This window comes from Bos indicus x Bos taurus, chromosome 8 (genome assembly GCF_003369695.1).
Source record: "Bos indicus x Bos taurus breed Angus x Brahman F1 hybrid chromosome 8, Bos_hybrid_MaternalHap_v2.0, whole genome shotgun sequence".
Taxonomy (NCBI): domain Eukaryota; kingdom Metazoa; phylum Chordata; class Mammalia; order Artiodactyla; family Bovidae; genus Bos; species Bos indicus x Bos taurus.
In genome coordinates, this window is record NC_040083.1 from 26,620,374 (window position 1) to 26,638,971 (window position 18,598).

Genomic DNA, 18,598 nt, shown 5'->3' on the forward strand with positions numbered 1-18,598 from the left:
ATTGAATCCAGGTCTCCTGCATGGCAGGCAGATTCTTTACCATCCTGCATGGCAGGCAGATTCTTTACCATCTGAGCTATATACATAGGTCAGAAAGTATTCGTAAGTGAAACATAGGCTACCTCCAAAGTCTGAAGCAGCCTACCCAGTGCTGTGTTTTTTTCTCCAGGGGAAGAGGTACAAGAACTTATCTTACTTTTTTGAGGGGATATTCTGGAATGCTTCAAACCATTAGATTTCTGAAATTTTTCAGATAGGACAGGCCCTTGAGTCTTTGTAGGGCTGTTATCTATTCTCTGGAGTACGGGTCTGGCCATATCCTCCAGAGTACTTGCCACTTCTTGCTCATCTGGTCCAATTACCATAATATTATTAATATAGCAGACCAGGCTCTCTTCTGCACAATGTACAATCAAGATCTCTTTGGGGACTTTCCTGCTGGTCTAGTGGTTAAGAATCTACGTGTTAATGCAGGGGACATGGGTTCAATCCCTGGTCCAGGAAGATCCCACGTGCTGCAGGGCAACTAAGCCCAGGCACCAGAACTGCTGAAGCCTGAGTGCCCTAGAGCCAGTGCTCCACAATAAGAGAAGCCATCTCAGTGAGAAGATCATGCACTGGAGAAAGCCTGCATGGAGGAACAAAGACCCAGCACAGCCAAAAATATAAAATAAAAACAAATATTTCTTTAAAAAAAAAGAATCCCTTTAGACAAATAGTGGGAGAATTAATACAGCCCTGGCACAAAAGCATGAATGTGTTTTCTGTCTGTTTCAGGTAAACGTTCACTTGCATCCTGCTTTGATCTTTCCTGATGGGATTGAAAAGAATCATTTTTTATTCTTTTATCTTGATTTTTTTATCATATCAAGAGCTGCATATCACTGACCTGAGGCACTGTTGATTAGCCTGTTAAAGAGACCAGCCCAGTATGGAAACTGTAATTGGAGCTTCCACTTAGTTGAGTTGGGTAGATCACCATCAACTGTTATAATTTCTGCAAGGTCTAGACAGCTAAAATGATTGGAGTAATGGATGACCACCATCTTGGCACCTTTAAGTTTTTGGTATTGGCTTAATTTCTGCCATTATATTCAAGATGCAGTATTGTTTTTGATTCACTATCTTGGCTCAGGCAGAAGGCAGCTTCCGAGATTTCCATTTGGTCATTCCTACAGTTATGACTCTCACAACAGGTCAGGACACCAAGATAATGATTCTGTCAAACTGAAAATTACATCCATTTTGAGGATGCTCCCAGTGGGACTAGGAAAATGACCATATAGTACATGCTTGGATCCACCGAACCAATGTGGTGTACTCTTGGACCAGAACTCCACTGATCTGATCTCTGTATGATGCACTTTAACTGGGGGTCATGATAATGTTTCAGGTCCCGGGTACCAGTGTCAGTTCAGATGCTGTATCCAAAAAAAAAGAGTACTGTATTCCCTTTTTCACAGTATGAAATGACTCTGCAACTGTAGGATCCTTTGGCGGAAGAAGTGGGAAATAACTACCATATATCTAAGGTGTTGCAGAGGACTTTCTCAAGGCAGTCAGTCAGTTCAGTCCCTCAGTCACGTCTGACTCTTTGCGACCCCGTGGACTGCAGCACGCCAGGATTCCATTCAGTTCAGTTCAGTTCAGCGGCTCAGTTGTGTCCAACTTTTTGTGACCCCTTGAACTGCAGCATGCCAGGCTTCCCTGTCCATCACCAACTCCCAGAGTCCACCCAAACCCATGTCCATTGTGTTGGTGATGCCATCCAACCATCTCATCCTCTGTCATCCCCTTCTCCTCCTGCCCCCAATCTTTCCTGGCATCAGGGTATTTTCAAATGAGTCAGCTCATCGCATCAGGTGGCCAAAGTATTGGAGTTTCAGCTTCAACATCAGTCCCTCCAATGAACACCCAGGACTGATTTCCTTTAGGATGGACTGGTTGGATCTCCTTGCAGTCCAAGGGACTCTAAAGAGTCTTCTCCAACACCACAGTTCAAAAGCATCAATCCTTTGGCGCTCAGCTTTCTTTATAGTCCAACTCTGACATCCATACATGACTACTGGGAAAACCATAGCCTTGACTAGATGGACTTTTGTTGGCAAAGTAATGTCTCTGCTTTTTAATATATTATCTAGGTTAGTCATAACTTTCCTTCCGAGGAGCAAGCATCTTTTAATTTCATGGCTATGATCACCATCCGCAGTGATTTTGGAGCCCAGAAAAATAAAGTCTGACACTGTTTCCACTGTTTTCCCATCTATTTTCCATGAAGTGATGGGACCGGATGCCATAATCTTAGTTTTCTGAATGCTGAGTTTTAAGCCAACTTTTTCACTCTCCTCTTTCACTTTCTTCAAGAAACTCTTTAGTTCTTCTTTGCTTTCTGCCATAAAGGTGGTGTCGTCTGCACATCTGAGATTATTTATATTTCTCCAGGCAATCTTGATTCCAGCTTGTGCTTCATCCATCCTGGCATTTTGCATGATATATTCTGCATATAAGTTAAATAAACAGGGTGACAATATACAGCCTTGATGTACTCCTTTGCCGATTTGGAACCAATCTGTTGTTCCATGTCCAGTTCTAACTGTTGCTTCTTGACCTGCAAACAGATTTCTCAGGAGGAAGGTCAGGTGGTCTAGTATTCCCATCTCTTGAAGAATTTTCCACAGTTTGTTTTGATCCACACAGTCAAAGGCTTTGGCGTAAGCAATAAAACAAAAGTAGATGTTTTTCTGGAACTCGTGCTTTTTTGATAATCCGAAAAGTGTTGGTAATTTGATCTCTGGTTCCTCTGTCTTTTCTAAATCCAGCTTGAACATCTGGAAGTCCACGGTTCATGTACTGTTGAAGCCTGGCTTGGAGAATTTTGAGCATTACTTTGCTAGCATGTAAGATGAGTGCAATTGTGTGGTAGTTTGAGCATTCTTTGGCATTGCCTTTCTTTGTGATTGGGATGAAAACTGACCTTTTCCAGTCCTGTGGCCACTGCTGAGTTTTCCAAATTTGCTGGCATACTGAGTGCAGCACTTTCAAAGCATCATCTTTCAGGATTTGAAATAGCTCAACTGGAATTCCATCACCTCTACTAGCTTTGTTCATAGTGATGCTTCCTAAGGCCCACTTGACTTCACATTCCAGGATGTCTGGCTGTAGGTAAGTGATCACACCATGATTATCTGGGTCATGGAGATAGTTTTTGTATTCTTCCCACCTGTTCTTAATATCTTCTGCTTCTGTTAGGTCCATATCATTTTGGTCCTTTATTGTGACCGTATTTGCATGAAATGTTCCCTTGGTATCTCTGATTTTCTTGGAAAGATCTCTACCCTTTTCCATTCTATTGTTTGCCCTCCATTTCTTTGCACTGATCACTGAGGAAGGCTTTCTTATCTCGCCTTGCTATTCTTTGGAATTCTGCATTTAAATGGGTATATCTTTCCTTTTCTCCTTTGCCTTTCAGTTCTCTTCTTTTCTCAGCTATTTGCAAGGCCTCCTCAGACAACCATTTTGCCTGTTTGCATTTCTTTTTCTTGGGGATGGTCCTGATCACTGCCACCCATACAATGTCACAAACCTCCGTCCATAGTTCTACAGCACTCTATCAGAGCTAATCCCTTGAATCTATTTGTCACTTCTATGGTACAATCGTAAGGGATTTGATTTAGGTCCTATCTGAATGGTCTAGTTTTTTTCCCTACTTTCTTAGGTAACCTTCCATCAAAAGCCTTTAGGTCTGAGAACAGGTTCGCGTTCGAAAACATTAAGGGATTATGTTTTTTTTTTTTTTTTTAATCACAGCAGCTGACATCAATCTTTTCCTTACCCAGACATGAAATTATTTGATTATTTAGATCAAGAAATACCCTAGTTGGTTACCTATCCATCTATTTCACCCCTAGGAAAACTGACTTTGCAGTATGGCATTACCAACCCCACTTCATGGAGTCATTCTGACAACATATTAAGACCAATCTCAGGTGTCCTTGGCAGGATGTTAAACCATGAGACACAGGAGAGTGTCCCATATCAACAAACTTCATACCCAGTCCTATAATCTGTTCAGCACTCTCAAGATCCATTTCCAGGAGTGTTCTCAAAGTTCTTGCTGATATTATTTTAGCTATTCTATAGCTCTTTTGTGAAATATCTCTTTACTTCTGAAAACTATGCAGTGCTTCCATGGCTGAGCCATGCTGCAACTTGAAATAACGATCTAAAATGAACAGTGGGCTAAGGATAAAAGCAGAACCGGATATGGAACAGTGGACTGGTTCCAAATTGGGAAAGGAGTATGTCAAGGCTATATATTGTCACCCTGCTTATTTAATTTATATGCAGAGTACATCATGCAAAATGTTGGGCTGGTTGAAGCCCAAGCTGGAATCAAGATTGCTGGGAGAAATATCAATAACCTCAGCTATGCAGATGATACCACCCTTATGGCAGAAAGTGAAGAGGAACTAAAGAGCCTCTTGATGAGAGTGAAAGAGGTAAGTGAAAAAGGTGGCTTAAAACTCAACATTCAAAAAACTAAGATCATGACATCTGGTCCCATCACTTCATGGCAAATAGATGGGGAAACAATGGAAACAGTGAGAGATTTTATTTTGTGGAGGGCTCCAAAATCACTGCAGATAGTGACTGCAGCCATGAAATTAAAAGATGCTTCCTTCTTGGAAGAAAAGTTATGACCAACCTAGGCAGCATATTAAAAAGCAGAGACCTTACTTTGCCAACAAAGGTCCGTCTAGTCAAAGCTATGGTTTTTCCAATAGTCATGTATGGATTTGAGAGTTGGACCATAAGGAAGGCTGAGCGCTGAAGAATTCATGTTTTTAAACTGTGGTGTTAGAGTAGACTCTTGAGATTCTTTGGACTCAAGGAAATCCTAAAGGAAATCAGTCCTGAATAGGCATTGGAAGGACTGATGCTGAAGCTGAAACTCCAATACTTTGGCCACCTGATGTGAAGAACTGACTCACTGGAAAAGACCCTGATGCTGGGAAAGATTGAAGGCAGGAGGAGTAGGGGACGACAGAGGATGAGATGGTTGGATGGCATCACCGACTTGATGGACATGAGTTTGAGTAAGCTCTGGGAGTTGGTGATGGACAGGGAAGCCTGGTATGCTGTAGTCCATAAGGTCACAAAGAGTCAGACATGATGGAATGACTGAACTGAACTGAAGGGTAAAAACTTGAGGAAGACAAGCATCATCTTAGGAGGCACTTGTCTTAGGCAAAGTCTCTTGACAGTCTCTAGAAAAGGAAAGACTGTTACACTCCTGCAATGGAGGACAGAGCCTCTTTTTCCAATGCAGAAAATTCTGAGGAGTCTGAAGGTTCAGAATTCTCAATTATGGTCAGCATTATCCCGATACCAAAGCCAGAAAAAGACACTCCAAAAAAAGAAAACTATAGGGGCTTCCCCGTGGCTCGATGGTAAAGAATGCACCTGCCAGTATAGGAGATACCGGTTCAATCCCTGGGTGGGAAAGATCCCACGTGCCCCAGAGCAACTAAGCTCCTACTCCACAACAATTGAACCTGTGCTCTCGAGGCTAGGAACCGCAGTTACTGAGCCCATGCACTGCAACTTCTGAAGCCTGAGCACCCTAGAGACTGTGCTCTGCAACAAGAAAAGTCACTGCAGTGCAAAGCCTACGCTTCCAACTAGATAGCAGACTCTGCTCACTGCAACTAGAGAAAAAGCCCTCACGGCAACAAAGACCCAGCACAGCCAAAAATTAATTAACTAATTAATGCTGCTGCTGCTGCTGCTAAGTCGCTTCAGTCGTGTCCAACTCTGTGCGACCCCATAGACGGCAGCCCACCAGGCTCCTCCATCCCTGGGATTCTCCAGGCAAGAACACTGGAGTGGGTTGCCATTTCCTTCTCCAATGCATGAAAGTGAAAAGTCAAAGTGAAGTCGCTCAGTTGTGTCCAACTCTTAGCGACCGCATGGACTGCAGCCCATCAGGCACCCCCGTCCATGTGATTTTCCAGGCAAGAGTACTGGAGTGGGGTGCCATTGAGTATGTTAAAAGAGCAATGACCCTGGATATAAAAGTTGCTTGAATCTTAGCTGTGTCTTAAAAAAAAAAAGAAAACTATAGACCAATATCCCTGTGAATACAGATGCAAATATTTTTGCATCTGTAAAATAATTTGCTACAGATGCATCTGTACAATAATTTGCTACAAAACAGTAGCAAATTGAATTTAACAACACATTAAAATGATTGTACACCATATGAGCAAGTTGCATATAAGGATGTTTCAACAGACATAAATCAATAAATATGATTAATAGAATGAAAGATAAAAATCATATGATCATCTCAATTTTGTAGAAAAAGCATTTAACAAAATACAACATTCTTTCATGATTAAAACCCTCAAAAAATTGAGTATAGAAGGAACATACTGCAACAGAACAAAGTCCATGTATATGACAAACCCACACTTAACATTATATTCAGTGACAAAAATTTAAAAGCTTTTCTTCTAAGATAAGAAATAAGACAAGGATGGTCACTCTCACCAATCTTAGTCAACGCTGTACTGGAAGACCCAGCTAGAGCAAATAGGCAAGACATTTAAATAAAAGGCATTCACATCAAAAAGGAAGTAAAACTGTCATTATTTTAAGTTAATGTGATCTTATATATAGAAAATTCCAAAGATTCAACCAAAAACTGTTGGAAAAATTAACATATTAAGTAAACTGTCAAATATTAAAAAAAATACAGCAATAAGATGTATTTCTATATACTAACATATGAAAAATAAACAACCCTAGTCATAAGAGCATCAAAAAATACTTAGTAATTAATTTAAAATAGGAAGTAAAAAATCTGTACAATGAAAACCACTTGATGAAAGAAACTGAAGAAGATACAAATGAGTTGAAAGATATCTTGTGTTCATGGATAGAATATTTATATTATTAAAATGTCCATACTCCCCAAAGTCACATCAAAAAGAATAAAATACCTAAGAATAAACCTACTTAAGGAGGCAAAAGACCTGTATTCCAAAAACTCTATAAGATGTTGATGAAAAATTGAAGAGGACACAGATGGAAAGATACACTGTATTCTTGGATTGAAAGAATCAATGTTGTTAAAATGACTATACTACCTAAGGCAACTGACAGATTCAGTGCAATTCCTATCAAACTACCAAAGGCCCTCTGGCCTACAGGCCCCAGATGGAGTTTAGGAGCTGCTTCCCTTGGAAGAAAATCACAAGGGAACTTGTCAAGGGGCCAGTATCCTGTCCTCCATGTCTGCATTCCAGAGCCTGATGGACAGCTCTTGCTTCCTGCCAGAGAAAGGTCTGCCCGCCACCAGCACCAAGGAAGACATCTCCTTGAACTCCCCCCAGGAGTTCAATAGCAAGAGCTGGGATAGTAGCCCCCCAGACCGCTGGGTGTACAGGAGTGCAGTGATGCCAGCATGGAGCCTTTCTCCGACTCTTCATGGTACCTCACCACAAGCATCACTCTGCCCACCACCCTGGACCAGCCCAGAGCACTGCCAGAAGCAGCCTCTGCGGAGCCTCGTCTGCGCGGAGCAGGCTGAGGTGAGGATGTTCACAGCCCGCCCACCTTCTGGAGGCTGGACCGCACTGTGGCTGCGGGTGGCGAGGGAGGGGCCCCCGGGGTCTGGCGGACACCTAGGCGGCCCTGCTGAACACGTGCTTGACAGATGGCCTTGTGCCCCCTCCAGGCACACCCCCCCCCCCAACCCCGAGACTACACCGAGGGTGAGCTCCGGCCCCTCAACAGCACCCTCGGCTTCTCCTCCCCCTGCACAGCCTAAGAACCCAAGTGAAGACAGGAAGGAGGTGGTCCTCTCTGTCAGGAGCGCCGGTGAGCCTCCAATCAAGGACACGGCCTGCCAGACCAACGGGTCCCAGACGACAGGGATAAGGACGGTCCAGACCATCAGCACTGACGGGCGGACCGAAGCCCCGCAGGGTGGCGCAGTCACCCGCAGCCCCGATACGGGTCTCATGCCAAGGCGTGCGTGGCGCCACACCTGCGTCCCCGACACCCCCCAGCCTCCCACGCTGCCTCAGCAACAGGCAGGTGGCCTCAGCCATAGAGAAGGCGCAGGCCTAGTCTGAACACACGCCGCTCCCCCAGTACGGGTCTCCAAGCTGCAGGGGAAGCACCTCCCTAGAGTAGACCAGCCCACTGGCGGGACCTCTCCCGGGCTGGCCCAGAACGGGTGCGGCAAGCCGGCCTGGGCCTGCACCCGCTCCACGCGGGAGAGCCCTGTGCACACCGCCATCAACCATGGTGATCTCTCCAGCCTCTTCAGCATCACCTACCACAGCCCCGCGGGGCAGGACACCTTCCAGAAGCGGGTGAGGGCCACGAATCGGAGCACACAGCGGAGCCCGGCCCGAGCCAGGCGGTCACCCAGCTGATCACCCAGCTCCATCGCGGTGGGTGGGCTCAGAGACGCACAGGGAGGAAGAGGGAAGAGGGCTCACCCGTGAGGCAGGACTTATCCTCACTACACCAATCTTCCCTCCCCAACACCTCCGGGCCCCTGCCTCCTGCTCACCGAGAATGTCGCCCAGATCCTCCACAGGAAGCTTCTGGAACACGCCTTAAGGGAGAAGTGGAGGCAGGCTGCCACAGCCGCCCCCAGTCTCGGCAGCTACAGCCACGTGGAGAATCAACGAGGAACTACCTTGTTCCGCACTAGCTCCGTCCCTAGAACTCTGCTTCTCCAAGTGGGAGACGCCGGCAGTCTCCCTCTGTCCTGTTGGGCCCCTGCCTCTCCGGCTCTGTCTCCAGGGACCCGACCTCCTCGGAGGAGCTTCGCCACGAGGAACCGCCAGGAAAGAAAGCCACACCTGTGACGCAGGTGCGCATACATTTTCTGGAATAATCCCCTGTAATTTGCATAACCACACGGTCCTCATCAAGTACACTCTGCCCCAGAAAGAGATCTGGTTTTCCCAAAGTCAAAGAATATTTTGTTTTTAAAATAACACAGCGGCTGAATGTTCAACCTGTGAACCTGAGGCGTTTCTAGAATGAAACTGTAAACGTGCCTGTAAGAACTTAATTTTTTTCATAGCTCAGAGAACTTTTTGTCTCCATCTTTTTTAAGCAAAGTATATTGAACAAAAAAAAGTAAATAGTGTATAAATAAATTTTAAAATGAAAGGTTTTTAATATGTACATCTTAAGACTGAACCTCAGTGTGCGATACTAACTGCCTCTCCATTAGATCTTCACTGTTAACATTTTGGTTTGGTTTATTTCCACGTTGAATTAGAGTGTTTTATGTTAATATTTTGTCAGTGTTGTATTTAAATAATTTTTTTAAATGTTTCAGACTAATTCAGTAAACTTTTTTGTAGTGAAAAAACCATTAAGCCAGTAGACAAGGTGGATCTCCGGTATCCTAGATGGTAGTGTTCTGGAAAGAGACAGAGGCCTGGGCTGGGCTCCCCACATCTGCTGTAGAGTCCACATGTTCTCATGGCCTACTCTCTCTAAGGGTGTGAAGCACCAGGGTGCATGTACATACTGCTGCTGTGGTCTCACCGCCTAGGTCTGAATTCTCTGTCCCAGTGTGATATGGTGTGAACCCCCTGGTTTTGTTGTTTAGTTGCCATGTCCAATTCATTTGCTACCCCATGAACTGTAGCCTGCCAGGCGCCTCTGTCCGTGGGGAGACCCCCCGGTACTGTACTGTTATTGTTGTTCTCAGGCACTGATGGTGAATAGCAATGACATTTAAAAACTATTGTTAAAAGATTAACTGGCCATACAGTGTTTACTCCAGATATTCTTGAGGAAAAACACTACAAATGGAAAGAGAGGGTGGTGCCTCCTAGGCTGTATGGATATGATGACAGAGAAGAAATAAAGAAAGCTCTTACAAGATTGGGGGGGAGGGAGTGGGGTGCGGAATTGCCAAAGGTATTTTTCACAGAACTACAACAAAAAATTTATGTTTGTGTGGAAATACAAAAGACCCTGAATAGTCAAAGCAATCTTAAGAGGAATTGGCTCATACAATTGTGGGGAAAGGCTAGTTTAAAATCTGCAAGTTGGGCTGGCAGGCTGGAACCAGGAAAAGCCAGTATTGCAATTCAAATCCAAAGGCTGTCTGCGGACAGAATTCTCCTTAGTTTGGGGGAAGTCAGTCTTTTGGTTCTATTTAGGATTTCAACTAATTACATTATGGAGGGCAGGTGCCTTTATGCAGAGTCCAATGATTTAAATGTTAATTTCATCCGAAACCACCCTCACAGAAAAATTCAGAATATCTAGCACCGTAGCACCGTGGTGAACCAGCCAACTTGATACACAAAATTAACTATCGTAAATCCACTCTTTGTTAACATTACATACACACACACACATATATATATATTCATAACCAAGTAATGAGGAGGTACTCATGATAATTATAGCATTGCTAGTGTTAACACTCACCTGGTCAGAGCTGGTATTCATAATTACTTTTTTCCACACTGCTTGTTCTGTATTCCCTTTTTCCTTAACAAGTACCTCAGATGGTTATAATTCTTTACTTGGTAGGATGACCCAAACTTTTGTTTCTGAAGGGCCTGCACCATTAATAGTCCTTCTTGGGTTGGGTTTTCCACTGATTTCCCATTGATTTTGATCACAGGGTACAGTAAATAAGGGATGCCCTAAGGAGTCACCTGTACTGCAAATATACTCTTCCATACATCTATGGTGAAGTAGTAGTCCAATTTCCCCTTGGTTCACTTCAGTTCAGTCGCTCAGTCGTGCCCAACTCCTTGCAACCCCATGAATCGCAGCACGCCAGGCCTCCCTGTCCATCACCAACTCCCGGAGTTCACTCAGACTCACGTCCATCGAGTCAGTGATGCCATCCAGCCATCTTATCCTCTGTCGTCCCCTTCTCCTCCTGCCCCCAATTCCTCCCAGCATCAGTCTTTTCCAATGAGTCAACTCTTCACATGAGGTGGCCAAAGTACTGGAGTTTCAGCTTTAGCATCAGTCCTTCCAAAGAACACCCAGGGCTGATTTCCTTTAGAATGGACTGGTTGGATCTCCTTGCAGTCCAAGGGACTCTCAAGAGTCTTCTCCAACACCACAGTTCAAAAGCATCAATTCTTCGATGCTCAGCTTTCTTCCCCTTGGTAGTCAGAATCAATTATTCAAATGAGTACAGTAAGTGCTTTCTTGCCTTATAGATCAGAATCAGGCAGAGTCCAAAGTGACTGGGTAGGAGTCTTAATTTCCAGTTCAATGGAATTACTGTTGTATCTCCTGATGGAAGCATTCCTCCTTTTGATGCTAAGAACTAAAGTATTGGTCACAGGGATAAGAAGAAAAATTTTGCTCTTGAGTCACTAGGAGTAATAATGAATGGTACTACTTCCCATTCCCAGCCCTTGATTCCTGGATCTGTGAATCATGGCTGTGGGAAAGACGGCACCATATACTGGATTCTAACTCAAGGCACATACAGCCTCCTTGAAACTTATCTTAGCCCTGCAAGATATCGCCACCTAGCTGGCACTGTAACTGAGCCTTCAAAAGGTCATTCCACCATTCTACCTAACTAGCTGCTTTGAGATGGTGAACACGGTCAGTCCATCATCCTATTCACTTACTAAAATCTTCCTCTGCTGAGGTCACCTTTTAGTGTTCACATGGGACACAAAAATTTGCACCTTTCTGACCCATTTGGAGAGATCTATCCACGTATCTTTTCTCCAAGCTTCTTTCATCTTGTTACAAATGTGTACCTTCCAAGTCCCAGAGTATTCAGCCAAACCATTGGCCACAATCCTTGGACTTCTTGAGTTACTGTTGAGTTTGGAGAATTCTTTACTCTAGACATAAGTCCTTTGTCAGATATTTGTAGTTTGCAAATATTTTCTCCCACTCTGTAGCTTGTCTGTTTCCAGAGCAAGAGTTTTGATGGTTTGATTAGTTTCGATGGTTAAATTCACCAATTTTTCTTTTGTGTATCATGCTTTTGGTGTCATGTATAGAAACTTTTCTCCTAGTCTTGGATCCTGGAGATTTTCTCTTATGTATTTTACACTTAAATGTATGATTCATTTGTGTCTTAAGGTTTAGGTCAAGTGTTTTTTTTTCCCCCAAACCTAGGGATTTCCAGTTGCTTCAGCATCATTTGTTGAAAGGCTATCCTGACTGCATTGAATTGGCCCATTTTCACAGGTATGTTTTTTGGTGCTCTGTTTTATTCCATTGATCTGTGTGTATATTCCTCTATCAGTACCACCCACTCTTTATTAGTGTACCTACATAATACGTCTTGAAATTGGGTAGAGTGTTTTCTCCCACTTAAAGTTTTCTTTGGGTTTGAATACAAATTTTAGAAGCTTGTCTCCATCTTCAAAACATCTTGCTGTGATGTTGGTAAGAATCGTGTTAAGCCTGTATATCAATTTGGAGACAGCTGACATCTTTGCTTCTTAATGGGAAGTGTTCTACCTTCAATCATTACGCATACTGTTAGATGTAGGCATTTTTGAGATGTTCCTATAAAATTGAAGAAGTCCCTAGTTTTCTGAGGTTTTTCTTTTCCATGCATGAGTACTGAAATTTTCAAATGCTTTCCTAAAAGTTTCATGGTCACCTGATAGTTCTTTAGTCTATTAAAATAACAGCATGCACTGACTGATTTTGAATATTGAACATCTAGATCTTGCATCTTCTGACCAATATCCTTCATGAAAAATTCTAAATAGAATTTAAGCAAATTTGCATTAGTTTCCTATTGCTGCAGTCACAAGTTACCACAAACCTAGTGGCTTAAAACAGCAAAAATTTAATTTCCTGCAACTTGAGGTATGCAAATTGGTTTCACTAGCCTAAAGTCAAGGTATCAACAGTGCTGTTTCTTCCTAGAGGCCTGGAATACAATCCCTTCCCTTCCCTCTTCCAGTCTCCAGGAGCTGCCTACATTTTTTTGGTTCATGGCCTCTTCCTCCATATGTATAGCTATGGGGTAGCATCTTCAAACTTCTCCATCCCTCTGCCTCTGCAGTAACATTGCTATTTTGACTCCTTAGAAGCCAGTGGGTCCTACCAAATAAATCAGGATTATCTCTCCACTCAAGATCTGTAATTACATTGCAAAGTGCCTTTTGCCATAAAAAAGTAACAAATTCATGGGATTCTCCAGGCAAGAATACTGGATGCATTGTCACACCCTCCTCTGGAGAGTATTCCTGACCCAGGGATCGAACCGGTGTCTCTTATGTCTCCTGCACTGGTAGGTGGTTTCTTTACCACTAGCGCCACCTGGGAAGCACAGCCTAGGTATAATGTCATATAATAAAGGTAATACCTTGCCACTGAATAGCAACATAATACACACTTTACCTTAAAAATGCGACAGTTGACAGTCATTTCCTCTTCTTGTTTTTACATGATGGGCATCCACTGGCTAATGCCCACCATAAAAGTACAGTTATGGTAGTATTTATGGTACTCAAAATGCTGTCAAGTTGTAACTGTATCACTGTGACTTGCAGTGTGCCTACCAGTCCTGCAAAGCGGTGAGCACACTACATCAAGTCTCTGCTGCAACTACTCACCTGAACTACTGTAGTGCTAAGGCAGCCATAAACAATACAGAAATGAATGAGCATGTGTTCCAATTAAACTTTATTGATGGACATTAAAATTTGAATCTCATATAACTTTCACATGCTATATAGTTCTCCTTTTGATTTTTTAAAAACATTTAATAATAACATGAAAATCATTCTTAACTTACTGTAGGCTATGCAAAAACAGGCAGTAGGCCAGATGTGGTCTGTGAGCCATAATTTGCCAACTCTGCCTTAAACTCATGGGACCTATATATTTCAAAGCAGGGAAGGAGGAATAGCAAGAACATAAATAAGTGAAGAGGTAAAAGTTACTTTTGTGTTATAAAGGAAATTAAATAGCAAGATGACTAGGGAATGCTTAAGGAAATTTGTAAATGCAAACCTGAATAATATGCAGGAGCCAGTCATGGGAAAGTTAAGTACAGAATATTGGAGAGAGAGAGAATACAAAGGCAATGGCTGGAGACAGGCAGGTTTGGTGAATCGGAGGAAGCAAAAAGTTAGGTATGGCAGGAACATAGGAAAGAGGGGAAATGACCAGGGAATGTTTGAGAGTCTAAATAAGGATGACGGTTGTTAAGAATTTAATTAGCAGACTTGCGAGGACTAGTCTAATTAATGCACTCAGTTTGTAGCCCTTGCTAATTTATATGACCACACAAAATATTGTGATTTTAAAAAAACAGAGAGAGTGAAGGAGAAGATGTTTTTATTTTTGCTGAATTGTTCTAGGAAAATACAGTATCTCCTATATAATCCAGTAGATTGAGAACAGATACAATTGGACTGCACCATTTATTTCATTAAATGCTCACTCTTCAGTTGTAATGCTTTGCTTTATATTTGCTTTCAATACAAATGTGTTGCTTATCAGGTGATTTAGAGCATTTATAGCAGCTTTATGTAAAAAGTATAGTTTCTTAAAAAACTCAGAACATTAAGGCTTCAGTTTAAACTTTTTTCTTTGATAATTTGTATATGCCAAGCTTGTTCTAATTTCTTGTAATGTACTGGAAGGAAAACCATTTTCAAGTTTGCATTGATTTGTGGCAATATTTGTATTCAACAATCAAATGCGACACTATTTCCTTTTAAATGGCTATGCACTTAATTAGTTTCACTTGTTCAGCAATTAATTGGTTTCAGAGACTTCTTATTTTGGTATTGACCCTGACTATTGATAGTTGGAGCAGATATTATATCAGGACTGCAGTGTATGTTTTCTGATCACACCACATAAAGTTTTCACATCTGAAAAAAAGTTCTCAATCATGATATCATCTAGTATCTTTCATAACTGTAAAATATTCTTCAACTAGTCTCTTTTTTTCATTTATTTTTTCCAGTATTGCTTCTAGTAAATATGTGGCAAAGGGAAGCTGTAAAAGAAACAGAAAAAAAAAAAGATGATCAAAACTCTGTATTTTCTTCAGTTCAGAAACATATACTAAATATCATTAAACCATTTGAACTGAGCTATCTGCAAACTCTGCACCCATAATGGTACCCTACTGGGTCTCTTTTCAACTGATCTTGCTGGTTAGTGTGGGTAATTTTGTCTTTTATAATAAAAATGATACAGGAGCAGAAGTAAAATGAAGAAAGATAAACGCCTTATTGAACAATCCATGGTTTACTGACCGTGTTAATGTTGTAATCTGCAATACAAGCAGCTGAGCCATTTATCTTCAATCAGTTGATCAATAGCAGGCTACAGCCCTCTCTAGGGCCCACAGGCCCACAGAAGTAGCACTATATGTTCATCACTCATAAGAGAGGGAGAGCGAACTATCAATATACTTGCCTGTGTTACAGCTGAACGTCTCGAGGATTGTAGGGTGAAATTTCAGAGGAAAAAAAAATGGCAAAAGTATATACATTGATTAAGTTGTTATAGAAAAGTTTATTTGGCATATCAAAGTGTAATACACATGTTGCAAACTGCTGAGTTTATGAAATGTAGAGTACATTTTAAAATTTAATAATTTATATAACATTTCTGGTAAAGTTTTATTGTTCCTGGGCTTTATTGAGTTGCCTGTAGAACTCATAACAATACACTTATAGGTGACAAGTACAGGCAAATCTGAAATGTTCCCCAGTTGCCACCCAAAGCCATACTGACTTTCTTTTATCCTGCTTCCCAGCTATCTAGTGTCATGCAAGAGATTTGTAACAATCAAGAAACTCATTAATTCAGTTTTTGGAATTGTCCTTTTGATTAACCAGGAAGACTACTTTTGTCTCCCTGAATAGAATAAGGACACTTAAGCCCAGCACCCCTTCCCTACAGAGGTGTACAGTCGGGCCATTCTAGGACAGCCACTGCAGCGTCACTGGTCAGCACCCAAACAAAATCAGCCCAGTACCCTCCGTGTAAATTGCTCAGTTGTGCTCAGATCGGCTGTGCTCAGCCACAGTGATTATAATTAGCTAACCCCAGCATAATGGTTATTTTCTGAATTCAAACTGGGAAAAAAAGAGAAAAGACTGGCCAGTGGTGGTGAAACAACAGGCCAAAATGGCGCAGACTGTGTAAGCCATGAAGAAAACACAGAGACCAAAGCTGGTCCATAGAATTTCCTCAGATCCTAAATAGCTTTCTAGTTTATACTCTTGAGTCTCTGTAAGGAGACACTATCTATAGTCTATGTAAGGAGCTTCACACATTTGTCTTACTTAAAATTTAACACTAAATAAAGTATAAGATACAAAAATACCATATTTCTTCACTTTTTAAGATACAGGTGAATATAAGATACCCACATTGACTTAAAAACAACTTTTTCTGGAAAAAAAGGAATCTACCATATTAAATATACACAAATTTGCATATGTATTTTAATTTCAGAAATGTGAAAATGTGGGAAAATGCATCATAGAATCAAGGAACAAGAATATGTTAGATTTCCTTCTGGAAGATAATGATACAGCAAATCCTTACTTTGAGAAAACTGCCTTTCTGGGATGCATAAAAGTTATACATATTTGCCAGTTTTACAAATGAGATAATTCTCAGGGCATTAATATTAGATGTTAAAGAAATACACACACACACACACACACACACACACACAAAGGCAAAACTATCGGGTAACTTTGTTTTGCCTATGGCCCTCAGTACTGTATGCAATCCAACAAAAAAGGAAACAAACACGATGAGAATACCCTCCCATCTCTTCCTGGTAGAGCAAAAGCAGAAACGAGTATTTTAAAAAGTTGTTCTAAAAAGTACAAGTTGTTCTAAGAAAAAAGAGTTCTCTGAACAAGTAAGTGTGGGAAACAAACCAAAGTTTAAATGTTATTTTATTTCTGGATCTCTTAGAGACTTTACTATGCTAATGCACTGTTTCTTGCAGAGGGCAATGTATACCCTGTTTCTAAATTCATGGTCCACACTTTTCTCATAGTCTATTTATCATGTGGCACTGGTGGCCCATGGAACACACTCTAGGAAGCGTGCTGGTTCTACGATTTCCTATATAGTGATGTCACAAGCACTTTTACCAGGCCACAATGTACTGACATTAATTATCTCATCTGCACATTTCATTTTCAGGTTAAAAACTCGGCCTAGTTTTTATTATCTTGCAATCAGAACAATTTTCAACATGTCATGTACTTGAACATTTGGCTTCCCTCTAAAAATAGTCTAATAAGAGTTTCTCTTCCAGGAAGCCTCCAAGGTGGAACAAGAGGTCCATTGACTAATTTATTGCTAATAACTCTTATATTCTCTTCCTTTGGCTCCCAATAAAACGAAAAGCCCCACAGTTAAACACAACTGTTTGAATTGTGTCTCCTAAGCTTTGTATAGAGGCTAACACTTGATGAAGTTCAAGAAGCAGCCTATCCTTTAATCAAGATGCCCAATTTGTGTACATCCATCTCCCCTTGTAGGTTCTTCTATTTTTCTCTACAAATAGGTCAGAAAAAACCTTTACAATAATTTCTCTTTATATAATGAAGAGAAAAGCTCATAATATCTCACAAGGTTGTTGGAGATTAAGTGCAGGTTGGGAAGATTTCCTGGAGAAGGAAATGGCAACCCACTCCAGTACTCTTGCCTTGAAAATCCCATGGACGGAGGAGCTTGGTGCAGGCTACTATCCATAGGGTTGCAAAGAGTCGGGCACGACTGAGCGACTTCACTTATTTCATACAGGCAGCGTAAGAGTCTGTTCTTTTCTCCCTCAGATACAAAAAGAAAGCACAACTCTTTTACTGACAGGATTTTGGACTTGGGTTGAAGTGGCAACCTGACTGGCCAACAGCAAAGCTCTTTTCTCCCTTGCTCCATCATATGTATAGGTGAAACAACAAACCTGCAAAATATGCTGTCTTGGGTTTCATCTCGGAATATGCTGGGGCCTACGAAGTCCAGAAAGTCTGCTGGGCTTTCTGCATAATTTCTTTATCTCTTTTGCATAAATATAGAAATGACTGTCTTAGTTATGTTACTGCAGTTACACAGGCTTGAACTCTTCAGCACAAGGAGAAAAATGGACAGGGGAAGAGCTGATACTCCATAAGATTTCTTGGAATGGAAATTTAATTAGGACATCCAAACAACCGTGAGTTTTACTTGGTCTATACTGTAATCTTTCTTTAAAGATTAACTAACGTATGCGCTTGTTTATTTTTGACTGTGCTGGTTTTCCTTTGCTGCATGTGGGCTTTCCCTAGTTGCAGAGAGTGGAGGCTGCTCTCTAGTTGCGGTGCCTGGGTTTCTCACTGAGACGGCTTCTCTTGCTGTGGAGCACAGGATCTAGGATGTGAGGACTCAGTAGTTGAGGCACATGGGTTTAGTTGCCTCCATGGTAAGCGGAATCTTCCTGGACCAAAGGTTGAACCTGTGTCCCCTGCACTGGCAGGCATATTCTTAACCACTGGACCACCAGGGAAGTCTCTATACCATAGTCTTGAAGGGGGTCTTTCTGGTTGTTCTGGCTGTCCTTGTTGGAAAA

At 41.8% G+C, this 18,598-nt stretch overlaps 1 protein-coding gene across 3 annotated transcripts in view; it reads right to left on the reverse strand.

Moving 5' to 3' along the window:
* Window positions 1-13,666: 13,666 nt before the first annotated feature.
* The window catches only part of CNTLN (centlein), a 352,880-nt gene continuing 347,948 nt past the window's right edge, over window positions 13,667-18,598 (reverse strand). For 2 of the 3 annotated variants that reach the window (XM_027549176.1, XM_027549174.1), the window contains 2 exons: window positions 17,623-17,823; window positions 13,667-15,010 (listed from right to left, as the gene is read on the reverse strand). In XM_027549176.1, the coding sequence (XP_027404977.1) occupies window positions 14,909-15,010; window positions 17,623-17,823 (303 nt within the window). In that variant the 3' untranslated portion in view covers window positions 13,667-14,908. The remainder of the gene's footprint in view (window positions 15,011-17,622; window positions 17,824-18,598) is intronic. The other variant, XM_027549178.1, reaches the window with a different exon arrangement.